Source organism: Salvelinus fontinalis, chromosome 18 (genome assembly GCF_029448725.1).
Source record: "Salvelinus fontinalis isolate EN_2023a chromosome 18, ASM2944872v1, whole genome shotgun sequence".
Lineage (NCBI taxonomy): Eukaryota > Metazoa > Chordata > Actinopteri > Salmoniformes > Salmonidae > Salvelinus > Salvelinus fontinalis.
Window position 1 is genome coordinate 26,229,553 of NC_074682.1, and position 17,843 is coordinate 26,247,395.

The following is a 17,843-nucleotide window of genomic DNA, read 5'->3' on the forward strand; positions in this document are numbered from 1 at the left end:
TAGGATGGGTTACGCTGTTGTAAAAACAATGGCTGTTAAGTGAATTAGTCCAATCCCATCCATTGCACATTATGTGCCAGGCATGGGTGCCTGGTTGGGATAGGAGCAGTCTTCAGGACCTCTTCTGTCCTCACACAGTACTGACAACCTGGGACAATGAGCACTTGTGTCATCAAAGAACGGGCACGATAGAGGAAACGTAATCATTTGAGATGACATGACTGTAATCAATGTAGTCATATGAGATTATCTGAATTTCACTCTGTGATAAGAGTCACTGACTCAAAGCCACAAGAGTGTAGAACATATTTAATTATCACTGTAATTGTGCAATAATTCCTGTAAGACAATGAGGACAATATGTCATCCGGGTATGTTGGTTGGTTGGTTTATCGAGTCCGGATGACTGTTTCAGGTAGGTGTGTGTGTGTGTGTGTGTGTGTGTGTGTGTGTGTGTGTGTCTGTGTGTGTGTGTTCTTGTCTGTCTTTTCGTTCGAGTGTGAGTAAGTCATTTGCTGTGTTTGTGTATGTTCATGTTTTTTTGAGTAAGTAAGAAGCCTTAAATGCGTGTGTGTGTGTGTGTGTCAGGATGGGTGTGGTGGACAGGGTACAGAGAATCCAGTAATCTGCTAGATTCAAACAGGCTTTCCCACACCCTGCCTGAGGCTACACCACACCAAAACACTCCCTTCTGTAGGGACTGACAGCAGGGAGAGATAGTGCAGGTGTGTACAGACAAGGAGATGTGCTTTAATTACCTTTTGAGTCCACTTCCCAAGCCTGATTTAAAAAAAAATTGCATTATACACCAGCGGTTGTCAACCTGGGCTAGCCTAGATGGACCCCTGGAGGTACTTGGCCTATCTACAAAAGGTACTTACTTGCGAATAAGTTTCATGTTTTATTGTCACATGCACAAGTACAGTGAAATGCCTTTCTTGCTCTTTCCCAACAATGCAGTATTCAATATCAGTAGTACTATAAAACAAATTAAAGTAGAACAAAAACACATCGGAAAGAACACGATATATGATATATATATGATGATCGTATGTGAGTGAGTGTGTGTGCGTGCGTGTAGAGTCAGTATGAATGTGTGTGCGCGTGTGTGTGGGCATATCAAGTGTTTTTGTGTGAGTGTGTGTGTATGTGTGTTGGAGTGTCAGTATGAGTTTGTGTGTGTGTGAGTGTGTAGAGTCCTGTGAGTGTGCAAAGTCTGCAAAAATAAAAATAAAAGGGTCAATGCAGACAGTCCGTATAGCCATTTTGTTAGCTATTTAGCAGTCATGGCTTGGGGATAGAAGCTGTTCAGGAGCCTGTTGGTATCAGACTCGATGCTCCAGTACCGCTTGCCATGCAGAAACAGAGAGAACAGTCTATGGCTTGGGTGGCTGGAGTCTAACAATTTTCCGGACCTTCCTTTAGAGGTCCTGGATGTCAGGGAGCTCGGTCCCAGTGATGTAGGACAGCGGAGTCAATCACCACCTTCCGGAGACACCTGAAACCCCACCTCTTCAAGGAATACCTAGGATAAAGCAATCCTTCTGCCCCCCCCCCCCCCCTTAAAAGATCTAGATGCACTATTGTAAAGTGGCTGTTCCACTGGATGTCATAAGGTGAATGCACCAATTTGTAAGTCGCTCTGGATAAGAGCGTCTGCTAAATGACTTAAATGTAAATGTAAATGTAAATGTACAGGGCTGTCCACACCACCCGCTGTACAACTGTTTGCCTGGACCATTTTAAATCCTCACTGCTAAAAGTTAAATATAAGCGAGCCTAAATATCTTATATTGAGTGATATTTAAATCTTGAAATATATCTTCAAATAAGATCAATTTCTTGTATTAAGCCTTTTTTAAGTTAAAATTGTTGTGCAATCAGACTTGTCTATATGTGAGTAAAATAACTACTAACCGTGTATCTTTATGAAGGCTAATGTATTGCTAACTTGACGTTGCTTCACATTACAAGCCACATGAGCGAGAGAGACGCTTTCCTCGTGAACCCCTAAATTCCCACAAGTCTGCATTAGCATATGGCCAATTAGGATGCAAAAAGCAAATAACACCACATCTCCCCTTTTCAGAGAACAAAGGGTAGACTGCCTCAAGGGATTATTCAAATCAAATCAAATGTATTTATATAGCCCTTCTTACATCAGCTGATATATCAAAGTGCTGTACAGAAACCCAGCCTAAAACCCCAAACAGCAAGCAATGCAGGTGTAGAAGCACCTGCATTGCCCTTCTGTCTCTCTTCCTGACTAGTTCTTCTGGAAAAATGTTACATAGTCATGAACATAAAATAATTTTTGTAAACTTGAACCCAAAATGCATCTCACACTTCTGTTAACACAAATCTACCCTACAGGTAAGTTAGAACTGTAACAACTTGTCAGCTGTTTTTTTAAAACATTTTTTACTTAAAGCTCAGTCTTTTGTTCTTGTTTGCTGACTTATAAGTCCAGTCTTTGAGGTTTAACTAATGCTCGCCCAGACCTTGTTCTGAGTGTAGCAGGTACATCCATGATTACCTTGTGTGTTGGTGGTATAAGAATATTTTGAAGATAAATACACAATGCAGAGGATGAGAGGACGAGAGTACTAAAAACTAAATAGAGTACTCACGGTCAATAGGGAATTGTCAATGTAAATAGGAGTTGGTTTTCAGTTCAACAGCTGTTTAGAATCTGTGGAATCTCAGTCCTGAACTCAGAGCTACATGTGCTACGTGTACTATGTTCTGTACATTGAGTCTGGAGCAGGATACTTGTTATTTGGCCATTGTCCCAGTTGTACTGCAAGGACTTCTGATTGGTCAACCCCAGGCTAGGGTGGGGGGTTATAAGTGGCATCCTGTTTCTTTGTTCTGGGGAGAAAAGCTGAGGACAGTTCTGGATCTGCCAATTCTGTGTGTTAGAGTGGTGAAGACACTTGAATCTTCTCCTGCGTAGCGTTGTTGTTCTTGGGTCCATCCATAGAGATGAGGTGATGTCTGTTCCTGCGGACAGACCCATGGGGAACTTCCATCATGTAGGATCGTGGTGCTGCATGTTCCCTCAGCACTGTTCCCGTGACGTTTGAGTCAGTCACTGCTCAGGTAGCTGACTCTGTGATGCTTATTGAAGCGTTGCTGATCTGCACTCCTTCTTTCCTTTTCCTTTGAGCTGACCGCAGCTGTGTTTCGGAGTGATGGATTTAGCAGCGATGGGAGTGTTGGCACTGTGGTACGAAACTGTCATCTCATCAGTTGCACCGGGTTAAAGCCATTCTGGAGTGGAGTTGACAGATAGGCCAGCAAAGCAAGGTAAGGGTCAGCTGCTTTCTTGAGGAGGTTCTTCGCGGTCTGAACGGTGTGTTCCGCATCTCTGTTGCTTTGCGGGAACTTTGGACTGCTGGTGACATGGAAAAATCCATACTCTGCAGCGAAGTCAGAAAGGGGTCTTCCAGAGAACTGAGGCCCAGTGTCCGTAACCAGGACCTCAGGTACCCCATGAGGGCGAAGATGGACTTCAGATGGAGTACGATGTCCAGAGACTTTGTTAGTGACAGGTTTGTGATTTCCACATACATTGAGAAGTAGCTCACAACTAGCAGGTAGGTGGTGCTTTTCAGAGTGAACAAGTCCACTCCCAATCTTTGCCAGGGTCTCACAGGAAGTAGTGATGGTATGAGTGGTTCTGTGTGGTTTGTGTGCTCTTTGATTCATGTCCTGCAGTTATGCACAATTAGTTCAGTTGCTGGATGAGTCCAGGCCAACACACAGCCTGTTGAGCACATTCTCTGCACTTGACCACACCTTGATGACCCTCATGCAGCTTAGTGAGGACATCATTTTGTAAGGCTGATGGAATGTTCTTGTTCCTTTCAACAGGAGACCATTGTGCACTGTGAGAAAAGCACGTTCTGCCCAGTACAGTTTCAGTGGTCCTTCGCATTCAGATCATCCTTCCTGACACATTGTCATGACTTTTGAGCACACACTGTTGGCTTTGAGTTGTTCTCTCATATTATCCATGTAGAAAACACTCACTGGAAGCTGTTTTATGATGGCATCTACATAGATATTTGTGCACAGTAGCTTTAGTAGAAGACTCAGGAGAGGTTTGTGATCAGTTCCCAACAAAGTGTTGATCAATGAGAAAGTCTTTGAGTCTTTCACATGCCCATGTCAGCTTCAGAGCTTCTTTTTCCACTTGAGCTTATCTGTGCTCGGTCGGTGTGAGAGACCGGGAAGTGTAGGCAATGGGTCTACATTCCTCACTATTCTTCTGCAGCAGCACTAGTCCTAGTCCGTAGGAAGATGCATCGGCTGACACCTTGATCTCTTTGTTTGGGACTTACAGGGCTAGCACGGGTGTGGATGTCAGCTCCTTCAGCTCTTTGAAGGCTCTGACTTGGTCGGCCCCCCAGTACCAGTGTTTTTTCTTTGAGAGTAGGTCTCTGAGAGGTTTGTCCTTTTCTGCTAACTGAGGGATGAACTTTCCCAGCTGGTTCACCATTCCTAGGAAACTCTGCAGCTCGCCGACTTTGGATGGCTCCGCCATCTCCTTGACAGCCTCTGTCTTTGTCGGTCGAGCTGTACTTCTTTGTCCAAGATAATGAGGCCCAGGAACTTGTTTATTTATTACAAGTTTTGATTTGGTGCATCGGTGGAGAGAAGACCAAAGTCTCTTTTCCTGTACTGTCTAGAGACACTTTCTTTGTTCCCTGTTGGGTCATCAGATTATGGAGGTGAGTTGTCTTTGTAATGTATGACAGTGAGAAGTTTTGAGGCGACATAATCATGTAAAAGTCCATAGTTGCAATGCTCTGCTAGGGCATATAAGGCTGTGACAAAATAATTCAGTTTAATTTCCCCTCTGTCTCCACATGTTAAAGTGGGCTCTCTCATAGATCACATTCTTTTTCACAATAAAGAATGTATGAAATCTGTCTCTTACTTGTCCATACTGTTGTTGCTCGAGTTTGTTACTTCCATTTCACCTCTAGCACTCGACCTGGCGTACTGCTCACTCTGTTTTTTACTTGCCACCAGTCTTCACCCCCCTATCTCCCTTTCTATCACCATTTTCATCAAATTCAACCTCAACCGTCCTCATTTTCTTCAATGCCTCCTTCCTCTTTTTCCTCTTCAATTCCTCACAGCTGAAACAGAAGACTGTCTCGTGCAGCAGTAAGTCCCCACACTCATAACAGAAGTCTCTGTAGCCTTTTTACACTCAACTGTCCCCAAAAAATCAACGCTCTTCTGCTCCTGCAGTAAGGAGAGGGAAGTACCTAGATAGTGTCTCCAAAATCAGGCCAGTGTTACTGTAACGGCTGTCCTCGCTGACAGAAGGAGAGGACCAAAACGCAGAGTGGTTAGTGTTCATTATTTAACGAAAGTCAACAAAACATTTCAAAATACAAAACAACCAACAAACGTGACAAAACCGAAACAGTCCTGTGTGGTGTAACGCATGTGAAATGGCTAGCTAGTTAGCGGGTACGCGCTAGTCGCATTTCAACCAGTTACGTCACTTGCTCTGAGACTTAAGTAGTGTTGCCCCTTGCCCTGAAAGGGCCGTGGCTTTTGTGGAGCAATGGGTAACGACCGTGCTTCGTGGGTGACTGTTGTCGATGTGTGCAGAGGGTTCCTGGTTCGCGCCCGTGTTGGGGCGAGGGGACGCCGTAAAGTTATACTGTTACATTGATGCTGTTGACCCGGATCACTGGTTGCTGCGGAAAAGGAGGAGGTTGAAAGGGGGGTGAGTGTAACGGATGTGAAATGGCTAGCTAGTTAGCGGGTACGCGCTAGTCGCATTTCAACCAGTTACGTCACTTGCTCTGAGACTTAAGTAGTGTTGCCCCTTGCCCTGCAAGGGCCGTGGCCTTTGTGGAGCGATGGGTAATGACCGTGCTTCGTGGGCAACCGTTGTTGATGTGTGCAGAGGGTCCCTGGTTCGCGCCCGTGTCGGGGCGAGGGGACGGTTTAAAGTTATACTGTTACAGTGGCACAAACACTGACACAGGAACAAACACCCACAAAACACACGTGAAACCCCGGCTGCCTTAGTATGATTCTCAATCAGGGACAACGATTGATAGCTGCCTCTGATTGAGAATCATACCAGGCCGAACACAAAATCCCAACATAGAAAATCACACATAGACAAACCCACCCAACTCACGCCCTGACCAACTAAATGAATACAAGACAAAAGAAAACAGGTCAGGAATGTGACATAAACCCCCCCCCCCCCCCTTAAGGTGCGAACTCCGGGCGCACCAGCGTAAACTCTAGGGGAGGGTCTGGGTGGGCGTCTGTCCACGGTGGCGGCTATGGCGCTGGTCGTGGTCCCCACCCCACCATAGTCAATCCCCTCTTCCGTAGCCTCCTCCAAATTAACCCCACTAGATTAAGGGGCAGCACCAGACTAAGGGGCAGCACCGGACTAAGGGGCAACACCGGACTGAGGGGCAACACCGGAATGAGGGGCAGCACCGGACTGAGGGGCAGCACCAGACTGAGGGACGGATCCTGGCTGGCTGGCTCTGGCGGATCCTGGCTGGCTGGCTCTGGCGGATCCTGGCTGGCTGGCTCTGGCGGATCCTGGCTGGCTGGCTCTGGCGGATCCTGGCTGGCTGGCTCTGGCGGATCCTGGCTGGCTGGCTCTGGCGGATCCTGGCTGGCTGGCTCTGGCTGGTCCTGGCTAGACGGCTCTGGCTGGTCCTGGCTGGCTGGCGGCTCTGGCTGCTCATGGCTGGCTGGCGGCTCTGGCTGCTCATGGCTGGCTGGCGGCTCTGGCTGCTCATGGCTGGCTGGCGGCTCTGGCTGCTCATGGCCGGCTGGCGGCTCTGGCTGCTCATGGCTGGCTGGCGGCTCTGGCTGCTCATGGCTGGCTCTGGCAGCACCTGGCTGGACGGCTCTGTCTGGTCCTTGCTGGACCGCTTTGGCTGCTACTGTCTGGCGGAAGGCTCTGGCTGCTCCTGTCTGGCGGAAGGCTCTGGCTGCTCCTGTCTGGCGGAAGGCTCTGGCTGCTCCTGTCTGGCGGAAGGCTCTGGCTGCTCCTGTCTGGCGGAAGGCTCTGGCTGCTCCTGTCTGGCGGAAGGCTCTGGCTGCTCCTGTCTGGCGGACGGCTCTGGCTGCTCCTGTCTGGCGGACGGCTCTGGCTGCTCCTGTCTGGCGGACGGCTCTGGCTGCTCCTGTCTGGCGGACGGCTCTGGCTGCTCCTGTCTGGCGGACGGCTCTGGCTGCTCCTGTCTGGTGGACGGCTCTGGCTGCTCCTCTCTGGCGGACGGCTCTGGCTGCTCCTGTCTGGCGGACGGCTCTGGCTGCTCGGGACAGACGGGCGGCTCTGACGGCTCGGGACAGACGGGCAGCTCTGACGGCTCGGGACAGACGGACAGCTCTGACGGCTCGGGACAGACGGACAGCTCTGACGGCTCGGGACAGACGGGCAGCTCTGACGGCTCGGGACAGACGGGCAGCTCTGACGGCTCGGGACAGACGGGCAGCTCAGACAGCGCTGGGCAGGCAGACAGCTCAGACAGCGCTGGGCAGGCAGGCAGCTCAGACAGCGCTGGGCAGGCAGACAGTTCAGACAGCGCTGGGCAGGCAGACAGTTCAGACACTGGCTGCGCTGGAGAGGAGGAAGGCTCTGACAGCGCTGGACAGGTGGGAGCAACTGGAGAGAGAAGACGGAGAGACAGCCTGGTGCGGGGAGCTGCCACCGGAGGGCTGGTACGTGGAGGTGGCACCGGAAAAACCGGACCGTGAAGGAGGACACGCGCTCTTGAGCACCGAGCCTGCCCAACCTTACCGGGTTGAATGGTCCCCGTAGCCCTGCCAGTGCGGCGAGGTGGAAAAATCCGCACTGGGCTATGCTGGCGAACCGGGGACACCATTTGTAAGGCTGGTGCCATGTACGCCGGCCCGAGGAGACGCACTGGAGGCCAAATGCGTTTGGCCGGCTTCATGACACCCGGCTCGATGCCCAACCTAGCCCGGCCAGTGCGGCAAGGTGGAATAGCCCGCACTGGACTAAGCACGCGTACTGGGGACACCGTGCGCTTTACCGCATAACACGGTGTCTGACCAGTACGACGCCCTCGTAAGCACGGGGAGTTGGCTCAGGTATCCTACCCGGCTTTGCCACACTCCGCGTGTGCCCCCCCAAGAATTTTTGGGGTCTGACTCTCGGGCTTCCGTGCTAGCCGCGTACCTTCATACCGCCGGTTCCTCTCTCCGGTTGCCTCTGCTCTCCGAGCTGCCTCCAGCTGTTCCCATGGGAGGCGATCCTTTCCAGCCAGGATCTCCTCCCATGTGTAGCAACCCTTGCCGTCCAAAACGTCCTCCCATGTCCAATTCTCCCTTTTGCGCTGCTACTGCTGCTGCTGCTGTCGCTGCCCTTTTCCACTCTGCTTGGTCCTTTGGTGGTGGGTGTTTCTGTAACGGCTGTACTCGCTGACAGAAGGAGAGGACCAAAACGCAGAGTGGTTAGTGTTCATTATTTAATGAAAGCCAACAAAACACTTCAAAATAACCAACAAACGTGACAAAACCGAAACAGTCCTGTGTGGCACAAACACTGACACAGGAACAAACACCCACGAAACCCCGGCTGCCTTAGTATGATTCTCAATCAGGGACAACGATTGACAGCTGCCTCTGATTGAGAATCATACCAGGCCAAACACAAAATCCCAACATAGAAAATCACACATAGACAAACCCACCCAACTCACGCCCTGACCAACTAAATAAATACAAGACAAAAGAAAACAGGTCAGGAACGTGACAGTTACAGCTAAAGCACATTTATTGTAGGCAAGTTATTTTCACAGAAAATGTACAAATCATTTTTTTTTACAGTTACACTGATAATAATTGAATGATTCTGAACACTCTCCCAAGTCCCAACTTTGGCAGACAAGTTTCAAATTCTTGCTGAAGCCACAAGCACCAACTAGCTAGCTGGGAATGGCTCATCAGAACGACTGACTGAACCAAATCCGTTCCGTCTCTACTCGACTCTCTCTACTCAAGTCGGAAACTCTGGCATCTTTCGAGAGCTCTGATCTGAAGGTCACTGACATCATGATTTTACCTTGTTTATTCCCAGAGTTCCCAGTTGTCTTGAAAGCACCATTTCAGTCTTGCATGGCCACCTGCAAGTTAGCGTTTTTCGTCATAAATCTTGTTCTGGAGGCAGCTCTGCAGAGTGGTCACTAGCCGGCACAGCCACAAAGTCATAAAATCTGATTTTAAACCTAACCCTGACCTTAACCACACTGCTAACCCTAATGCCTAACCTTAAATTAGGACCAAAAAGCTTTTTTGTTGTCATAATATTTTACAATAAAGCCAAATTTGACTTTGCGGCTGGCATATCTAAGGGAAAATGACTCAGTTCTGCCTCCAGGGCAATACCTGCTGGCCACACAGTCTTGGGTGAACAAGCAGTACAGGATGGGACTAAGCACACCCCCTTGAGCTTCGTAACAACATAGGCCTACTGGTAAATGCACGAGGGGGTACTTCGGGGGTACTCTGGTATAAGAAAAATATGTAACCATAAAAGGTTGAGACAACTGCTCTTCCATGGTTACTGGTTTGGCCAGTATGCCTCTAATATTCTTTACTATGAGGGTCTCATCTTTATGAAACCCTACAATGAATATATATTTTTTTCACTATAAATTATTGTAAGAGAATCTGGATTGTGTCAGTGAAAAGCAATGGGATAAAATCTTTGAATTTAATGTAATACCTGTCAGTAGTAAATAAATGTCAACGATAAAAACTTTGTAGGTGTCAGCAGCATACATTTCCACTAATTCCAAGTGGACATTATGATACCGTATTTTTCTATGACATAGTAGTGGACAGACCACAGCTGATTCGATCCATTCCTTTCACTTCTCAAAAGAAAGAGTTCTACAATAACAAACTCTAGCATTCATACACTGAAGGAGTGAAGACTGAGTAGGGCTGAAATGACATATGGAAATCACAAATGACATATGGACAAAAAAATTTTGAACAAGCCCTTGGGAGAGTCCCTCCCTTGAATTTGTGTTAGGTAGAGTATCTAAATGCTCGGACATAAGACCAAGACGATGGTAGAGGGTTGGTAAAGATGGCGGCGCTCTCCGTGGATGGAAGGTATGGACTGAATTGTGGCCGACGGAATACAGACCAAGTCACTGTATTGCACGTAAAATTGACAGAGACAGCTTTCAGAGCGATAGAAAGGTACCACACCTCTAAGGTAAGTTGAATACATGTCTTATAGCTTACCTTATACAACTACCGATGCTATCAAAACTGGTGAACTAACTGCCACGCACAGTCAGGTTGGTCAAACGTTATTCAAATTACCTTGCTAGTTAACGTAACTTACTGTCATACCAATAATGCATATGCCATGAAGTGAGTTAGCAATTGGTGTATTACAAATCAAAGTTTGAGAGAAATTGATTTGTGTAGTCGATGTACTATAGCTAGCTACATTTGGTAATGTAGTTAACGTTAGCTGGCTAACCAAATGTAATTTCCCCAACAACAAAAAATTAACGTTTTCCCCAGCCAAGTCCACTTTTTTTTCCCTACTCAAGTCAGTACTGAAATGTGACGACAATTACACTGTTTGGTGAAATCGATGACCATTTTGATGGCAATTTCGCGTGACATCTTTACTTAACTTTAGCTAACTTACCGTATGTTCTTAAGCCAAGGATTGGCACTGTAGTCAGTGTTTTGGAGATGTTAGGAAAAATATATATATTTATTATTTTTTGCCTAGTTAAGGTAACTATCGTAACCCTTGATCATGAATGACTCTGTTCTATTACACATTACAGTAGCTAAGTCATTGGACGAAGGCGTCTTCTGTACGGGGGAGTTTTGTTAAGCGCACCGATGCTTGGTCTGAACATTAACACGCATCAGTTGTGGTAGCATGATAAGGACCTTATCTTTCATATCAGCGAGAAACAATTTTCAAAAAACATAACGTTAAATGAATACACGCCATTATAGGGTTAGTGTTCCCACACGGCCATATACCCATGTTACAGCGCGTGTTTACGGAAGACGGCCAAAACAGCAAAATACTCCCATCTAAACGTGAAGTCGAATATCAATTGCGATATGGTTCTAGAAACATAAAGCCCTTTACTTTCATATCACATCAAAATAATTTCACAAATTCAAAATACACACATACTGTACTTTTCAGTGACAACACCTTTTTGGCTGCCTTCCATTACACACAGGAGTTCAGAGCATGCTAGATAGTAAATTAGCAGTACCTCTGAAAATAAGATATAATAAGGTCCTTGAACCATAAAGGTGCAATATGCAGAAAACGTTGCTAAAATCATAATAGTTTGCCTAATGTCAGTTTGTGACAAAACAAGCTGTCATTGTGTGGAAAATAATTGTACCATCTGCTGTGAAATATATTTTCCATAACAGAAAATATTGTATTTTCAGTTGTTTGAAGCTGGTGTACAAAACCGAAAGTAAAAGATGCAAAAACAAAATAAGAACAGGAAGCATAGAAATAACGCACATAGACCAGATCTACCACACCTGCTTTCAATGAGAATGACAACTTTATAACTCACATTTCTATGTGAATTTGGTCGGGTCACCCAAAAAGTTACATATTGCAGCTTTAAGGAGTAACGGTAACAGGCTCCTAAAGAGTACATCTTTGGTTAGGGTCTATCGGTGACAAACGTCATAAACTTGCAATCATAAACTGAATTTATGACAATAGTCAAAAGTTAGACCGCCAATCTAGCTAGTTCAGAAAGCAATTATTCTGACTAGCTAGCTTGCTAGTTAACATCAACTTGCTGGCTAGCTATACTAAAAGTTTTAGTGGATACATTAAAGTGACAGTCCACTTAAATTATAAAATAAGTTGGCTAATGTTCCTTTTACCTTGAAAGTAGTCAGGGGTACTATTGTCAACAGTGGATGTTAGTTTACTTAGCTAGCCACTGTCACCAGCTGCTACCATTAGGTCAAACCTGTTTAAGATTACTAAATGTGTATTTTACAAATTCACACCACCATGGTCTACAATTTTTTTAAATTATTATTATTATTTTTTACATGTGTAGCTAGCTATGTTAGCACGTTTTATGAAATTCTCACCCAAAAATCACCTTTTATACAAAAAAAAAATCTAATTCACTCCGTTGTTACTTCTTATCTTCATCAATACATTGGTTTCATGCCAAACTATTTTTGGAATAGCAATACACCTTATTATAACAATATTTTGGCTACAGACCTATCCAGTTCCTCCACACTGAGTTTGTCAGTGTACGTTATGTTCATGATTCAACTATGTTCATGACTTAATTCTTGGCTTAAATGTGAATGTTACATTGGCAAGCTCCCCAGGCAAGAAACTTTATTGCCAATCTTTATAATAAGCATATAGCATAGGCTACTTGACTGTGTTTTTATATAGAAATTATAGGCCTATTTAATGTTTGATCGGGTTATATGCTGTTTTCTTCAAAATACTAGTCGCTAGGGTTTTCACTCCTTTTACTTCTAATCTTGTGCTTGTCCTCTTAAAGCTACAGGAAAAGTTCATGACAGCATGAACCCTTTTAAACTAGTGCTTTTCAAGGACTTTCTGGATGGGAGAGGTTCCATTTGCACACGGATTAATATAACTAAGGCTATTTTATTGTAAGAAAACATTACATATGTTTGCAAAACAGTTCACACATTAGACCTACAACATATTCACAGAAAAGGGCTAACAGCAATATTTTTTTTTTTACATAGTTTTGCCCAAATTTAGAGAATCTGAGGCTAAAATGTTTTTTCTTCTGTATTGGCCAATACATTTCCTCTTTCTAATCTAGTGTCCTGGTGGGCAGTAGTGTTGGTATGTGATTTGGTCTCATTCCATGGCTTTGCATATCAGGCTTTTCTCAGTGGCAAACACAGAATCATGACTCAGGGAAAAAAAATGTTGTCACAGTTGCACAAATTCCTATCACGTCAGCCTCTGGTGATTGTGGGCCCTTACGGACTCTTACCAAACCAATCTGTCGGGACCAAATAAAGCTAGCGTGTTAATCCCATGGCCGTACAACCTGTATTATCTGGAAGCACCTCAACAGAGATGCACTTGACGGGCCTCTGGGGCCTGTGATCAACTGGGGCCAGGAGTCCTGGGAAGTTCAATGGACTGTCAACAACACTTACATAATTCCAGAAACAAGCTAGTCAGACTCTGTAGCATATTCCCAGAATGTTCAGGCCATGGACCAATAAAAACATATTTTTAAATCCTAATCCAAATTATTGGATTTGAAGTTGAGAAACTGGGCCTAAAGGATTTCATTCAGGGACGGTTGGGACTTAAAGTGTGTTGAATTAAGAAGTTAAGATCTTGGCCTGTTAAGTAGCCTAATTCAAGTCAGTGGTAGAAAGGGTGTCAGGAGGGGTGTCAGGAGCTGCCTTGGCCAATAGGAGCTTAGAACAAGCTGACAACAAGCCAATCGAAGTTGGAAGAAGAAGATGGGAAGATGGCGCCCGAAGAACATGGCTGACGTTTTACATTCTCCCAACCAATTGTGCAATTATTATTATTTTAGCGTTTTGTGTAACTTGTTTTTTAACCTATTGTGTACATAACGTTGCTGCTACCGTCTCTTATGACCGAAAATAACTTCTGGACATCAGTTTCACACCTTTTTTATGAAGAAAAGATGCCCGAAAAGGGGATGCAGATCGGGGATCCTTCTGAGAAGCCGGAGGCGAGCGAGTGAACTCTCAATGCCTTCCTCAAACATGCCCACCCCTTCCACATTCCTCAAACATACAAGTATTATACACCATTTTAAATATAAACTTCTTGTTAATCCAACAACAGTGTCCGATTTCAAAAAGGCTTTATTGCGAAAGCATACCTTGCGATTATGTTAGGTCAGCGCCTAGTCACAGAAAAACACAGCCATTTTCCAGCCAAAGAGAGGAGTCACAAAAAGCAGAAATTGAGAAAATTAATAAACAAACCTTTGATCTTCATCAGATGGCACTCATAGGAATTCATGTTACGCAATACATGTATGTTTTGTTCGATAAAGTTAATATTTATATCCAAAAATCTCAGTTTACATTGGCGCGTTATGTTCAGTAATGTTTTGCCTCTAAAAAACATCCGGTGAATTTGTAGAGAGCCACATCAATTTACAGAATTACTCATAAACTTTAGTGTTATACATAGGATTAGAGAAACTTCTCCTTAATGCAACCGCTCTGTCAGATTTTAAAACTTTACGGTGAAAGCACACCATGCAATAATCTGAGTTCAGCGACCAAAGTCAACAAAAGTCAGAAATAGCGTTATAAATATTCACTTATCTTTGATCTTCATCGGAATGCACTCCCAGGAATGCCAGCTCCACAATAAATGTTTGTTTTGTTCGATAAAGTCCATATTTATGTCCAAATACCTCCTTTTTGTTCGCGTTTAGTTCACTAATCCAAATGCACAAGGCGTGAGTCCAGACAAAGTCAAAAAAGTTCCATTACAGTTTGTAGAAATATGTTAAACGATGTATATAATAAATCTTTAGGATGTTTTTATCATAAATCTTCAATAATGTTTCAACCGGACAATTCCTTTGTCATTAGAAAGGAAACGGAATGGAGCTCGTGCTCACGGCCACGCGCGATAAACAACTCATAGCTTTCAGCTGAGGCACATACTGTGACTGGTCTTATTCGCTCCCCTTTCACAATAGAACCCTCAAACAACTTTCTAAAGACTGTTGACATCTAGTGGAAGCCTTAGGAAGTGCAATCTGACCCCATTTACACTGTATATTGGATAGGCAATCACTTGAAAAACTACAAACCTCAGATTTCCCATTTCCTGGTTGGATTTTTCTCAGGTTTTTGCCTGCCATATGAGTTCTGTTATACTCACAGACATCATTCAAACAGTTTTAGAAACTTCAGAGTGTTTTCTATCCAAATCTACTAATAATATGCATATCCTAGCTTCTGGGCCTGAGTAGCAGGCAGTTTACTCTGGGCATGCTTTTCATCCGGATGTGAAAATACTGCCCGCTTGCATAACAGGTTAAATTGAGGTGAAATAAAAGAAATAAAATAAAATCGTGATGGTAAGCCTGGTATGTGTATTGTGACAACACGAGCAAGTTTACTTGCGCTTATCATTTTTAGTGTACACTGTAAAGGGAAATTTGCTGAAGGGAAGTTCCTGAAGTTTCAAAACAGCCAGGGAAGAACCTATTCTGCCGTGCCAATGTTTACTCATGTAGCTACCATTATCCGCAACCTGTTGATGTAGTCTGACTACATGTGATTTACTTTATTATGATCAGACATACAGTGCCTTCGGAAAGTATTCAGACCCATTGACTTTTTCCACATTTTGTTACGTTACAGCCTTATTCTTAAATGGATGAAATAAAAATAAATCTTCAGCAAACAGGTTGATGTAAATCTTTGCAAATGTATTACCTAAGTATCCTGCTTCCATTGATCACCCTTGAAATGTTTCTACAACTTGATTGGAGTCCATCAATCTTAAATGGAAGAAGTTTGGAACCACCAAGACTTCCCAAGACTTTCAGACCATGAGAAACAAGATTATTTGGTCTGATGAAACCAAGATCGAACCCTTTGGCCTGAATGCCAAGCGTCACTTCTGGAGGAAACCTGGCACCATCTCTACGGTGAAGCATGGTGGTGGCAACATCATGCTTTAGCGATGCTTTTCAGTGGCAGGGACTGGGAGACTAGTCAGGATTGAGGGAAAGATAAACGGAGCAAAGTACAGAGATCCTTGATAACCTGCTCCAGAGTGCTCAGGACCTCAGACTGAGGTGAAGGTTCACCTTCCAACAGGACAACGATCTTAAGCACACAGCCAAGACAACGCAGGAGTGGCTTTGGGACAAGTCTGAGTGGCCTAGCCAGCGCCCAGACCTGAACCCGATCGAACATCTCAGGAGAGACCTGAAAATAGCTGTGTAGCAATGCTCCCCATCCAACCTGACATGATCTGCAGAGAAGAATGGGAAGAACTCCCCAAAAACAGGTGTGCCAAGCTTGTACTGAGTAAATTGTCTGAATACTTATGTAAATGTAATATTTCTGTTTATTTTATAAACTAGCAAAAATGTCTCATCCTGTTTTGCTTTGTCGTTATGGGGTATTGTATGTAGGTTTAGGGGGGGGGGGGGGTGTAATCAATTTTAGAATAAGGCTGTAACCTAACACAATGTGGAAAAAGTCAAGGTCTGAATACTCGCTAATTCTGAGGTAATGCTGATATGTGACCATTTTGTCTGAGATGCCTATTATTTACACGGCTTTCAACATGAGGGAGTTCCAAATTCCTACTCTTACTGTACTTTTTGCTCATTGCAAATTCATGAAACTATAAACATGCTTTTGCTAGCTAGCTTCTTAGCTAGTTGATTTGCCAGATGAAACGCAATATATGCTTACCAATAGCATATGAGCTGTGACTGGTTGACAGAATGGCCTGCTTTTGTCACTTAATGAGAAACGGCTCTTTTTCCCCTCTTTTTTTCAACCACATCTGTGATAATCCAGTTGTAACTGAGTGACATTCACATTATTGTTATGATGGAACAACTTACAATCAATGCTTATATTGAAAATGTGATTGTAGAGTCTAATCCCTTCCTCTCTTTTTCAGAATGTAACATCCTCGCGGCCAACAATGCAATTCAAGGGACTCCAAGGGGTAAGTATGTTCACATGTCAAATCTTCATTTTGACTTGAGAACTACAGTACTAGTTATGGGTCAACCCTGTGGGGGGTAAACCAAAATTTTAATGCAACCATTATTGAAGACTTAAGCAACCTATCATTTGAGCGCTGGTGGTATACACATTAAATACAATTCCTACCCTAGCTGGTGTAGACCCAATGTTTTGTGTTTTCAGTGAAATATACATTTGTTAAGCTACGAGTTATATTTAGAGGCTTGTGGCCTAACTCTTTCCACCCTTCTGAAAGCATCTGGTTAACCTCTGACTACCTGGGCTGTACACTATGAATAGTTGAACTCTCCAATGTGTCTATCTATAAATACTTCTCTGGCAGTCTGCAGCTGGCCCCAGAGCAGAGGGAACACACACACAGAGCAACTCAGACCTCTAAGATCTGCTTGTGTCATGCAAGCTCACGTTCTAATTAGTCTCAGATCTCACCGCTCAGATCAGTCTATATTGACAGATGCAACACACTGAACATCACTGTAAAGGGTTAATGTTACAAGTCCTTGAGAAATTAGACCCAGTTGAGTGTTTTTTACAGATGGTTTGCTATTTGGCGTGACTGACTCTGTCACATTCAAATATGAGCAAAATCTCTTCTTCCGGGCACTATAGCAGTAGAGGGAAATGAAATCCCATTTCCCATCAGAATGATTGAGTACCTCTGCAATATGTCACTCCTGGCAGTTTCATGCATATAGGGAAGAGATGCTCCTTGTTTTCTGTGGTTGATTAATATATTTTTTATTAATTGATCTCCTTTTGATGTGAACCCCACAGCGTATTAAGATCCCAAGGACTGACTCTCCAGATGGATCTCAGAACTTTGACTTCTACCTATCCAATGTGGGCAAGGACAACCCTCAGGGAAGCTTTGAGTGCATCCAACAGTATGTGTCCAGGTAAGCACCCTCTGGAATGAAACCAAGCATGTATCAAATGAAGACCCAGTGTAAATTGTTGTAAGCTGTTTCGTTAACTGAAATAATTGTCACTCTGGTGTCAGAATTTAATGTCATTGAGCCTTGTTAATA

The 17,843-nt window shown here is 44.4% G+C and overlaps 1 protein-coding gene across 4 annotated transcripts in view; it reads left to right on the forward strand.

Annotated features, from left to right (window-relative positions):
• Nucleotides 1-9,860: 9,860 nt before the first annotated feature.
• ell2 (elongation factor for RNA polymerase II 2) overlaps nucleotides 9,861-17,843 on the forward strand; it is a 51,324-nt gene continuing 43,341 nt past the window's right edge. For 2 of the 4 annotated variants that reach the window (XM_055868778.1, XM_055868776.1), the window contains exons 1-3: nucleotides 9,861-10,258; nucleotides 16,727-16,774; nucleotides 17,590-17,711. In XM_055868778.1, the coding sequence (XP_055724753.1) occupies nucleotides 10,127-10,258; nucleotides 16,727-16,774; nucleotides 17,590-17,711 (302 nt within the window). In that variant the 5' untranslated portion in view covers nucleotides 9,861-10,126. The remainder of the gene's footprint in view (nucleotides 10,259-16,726; nucleotides 16,775-17,589; nucleotides 17,712-17,843) is intronic. The other 2 variants (XM_055868775.1, XM_055868777.1) reach the window with 1 other exon arrangement.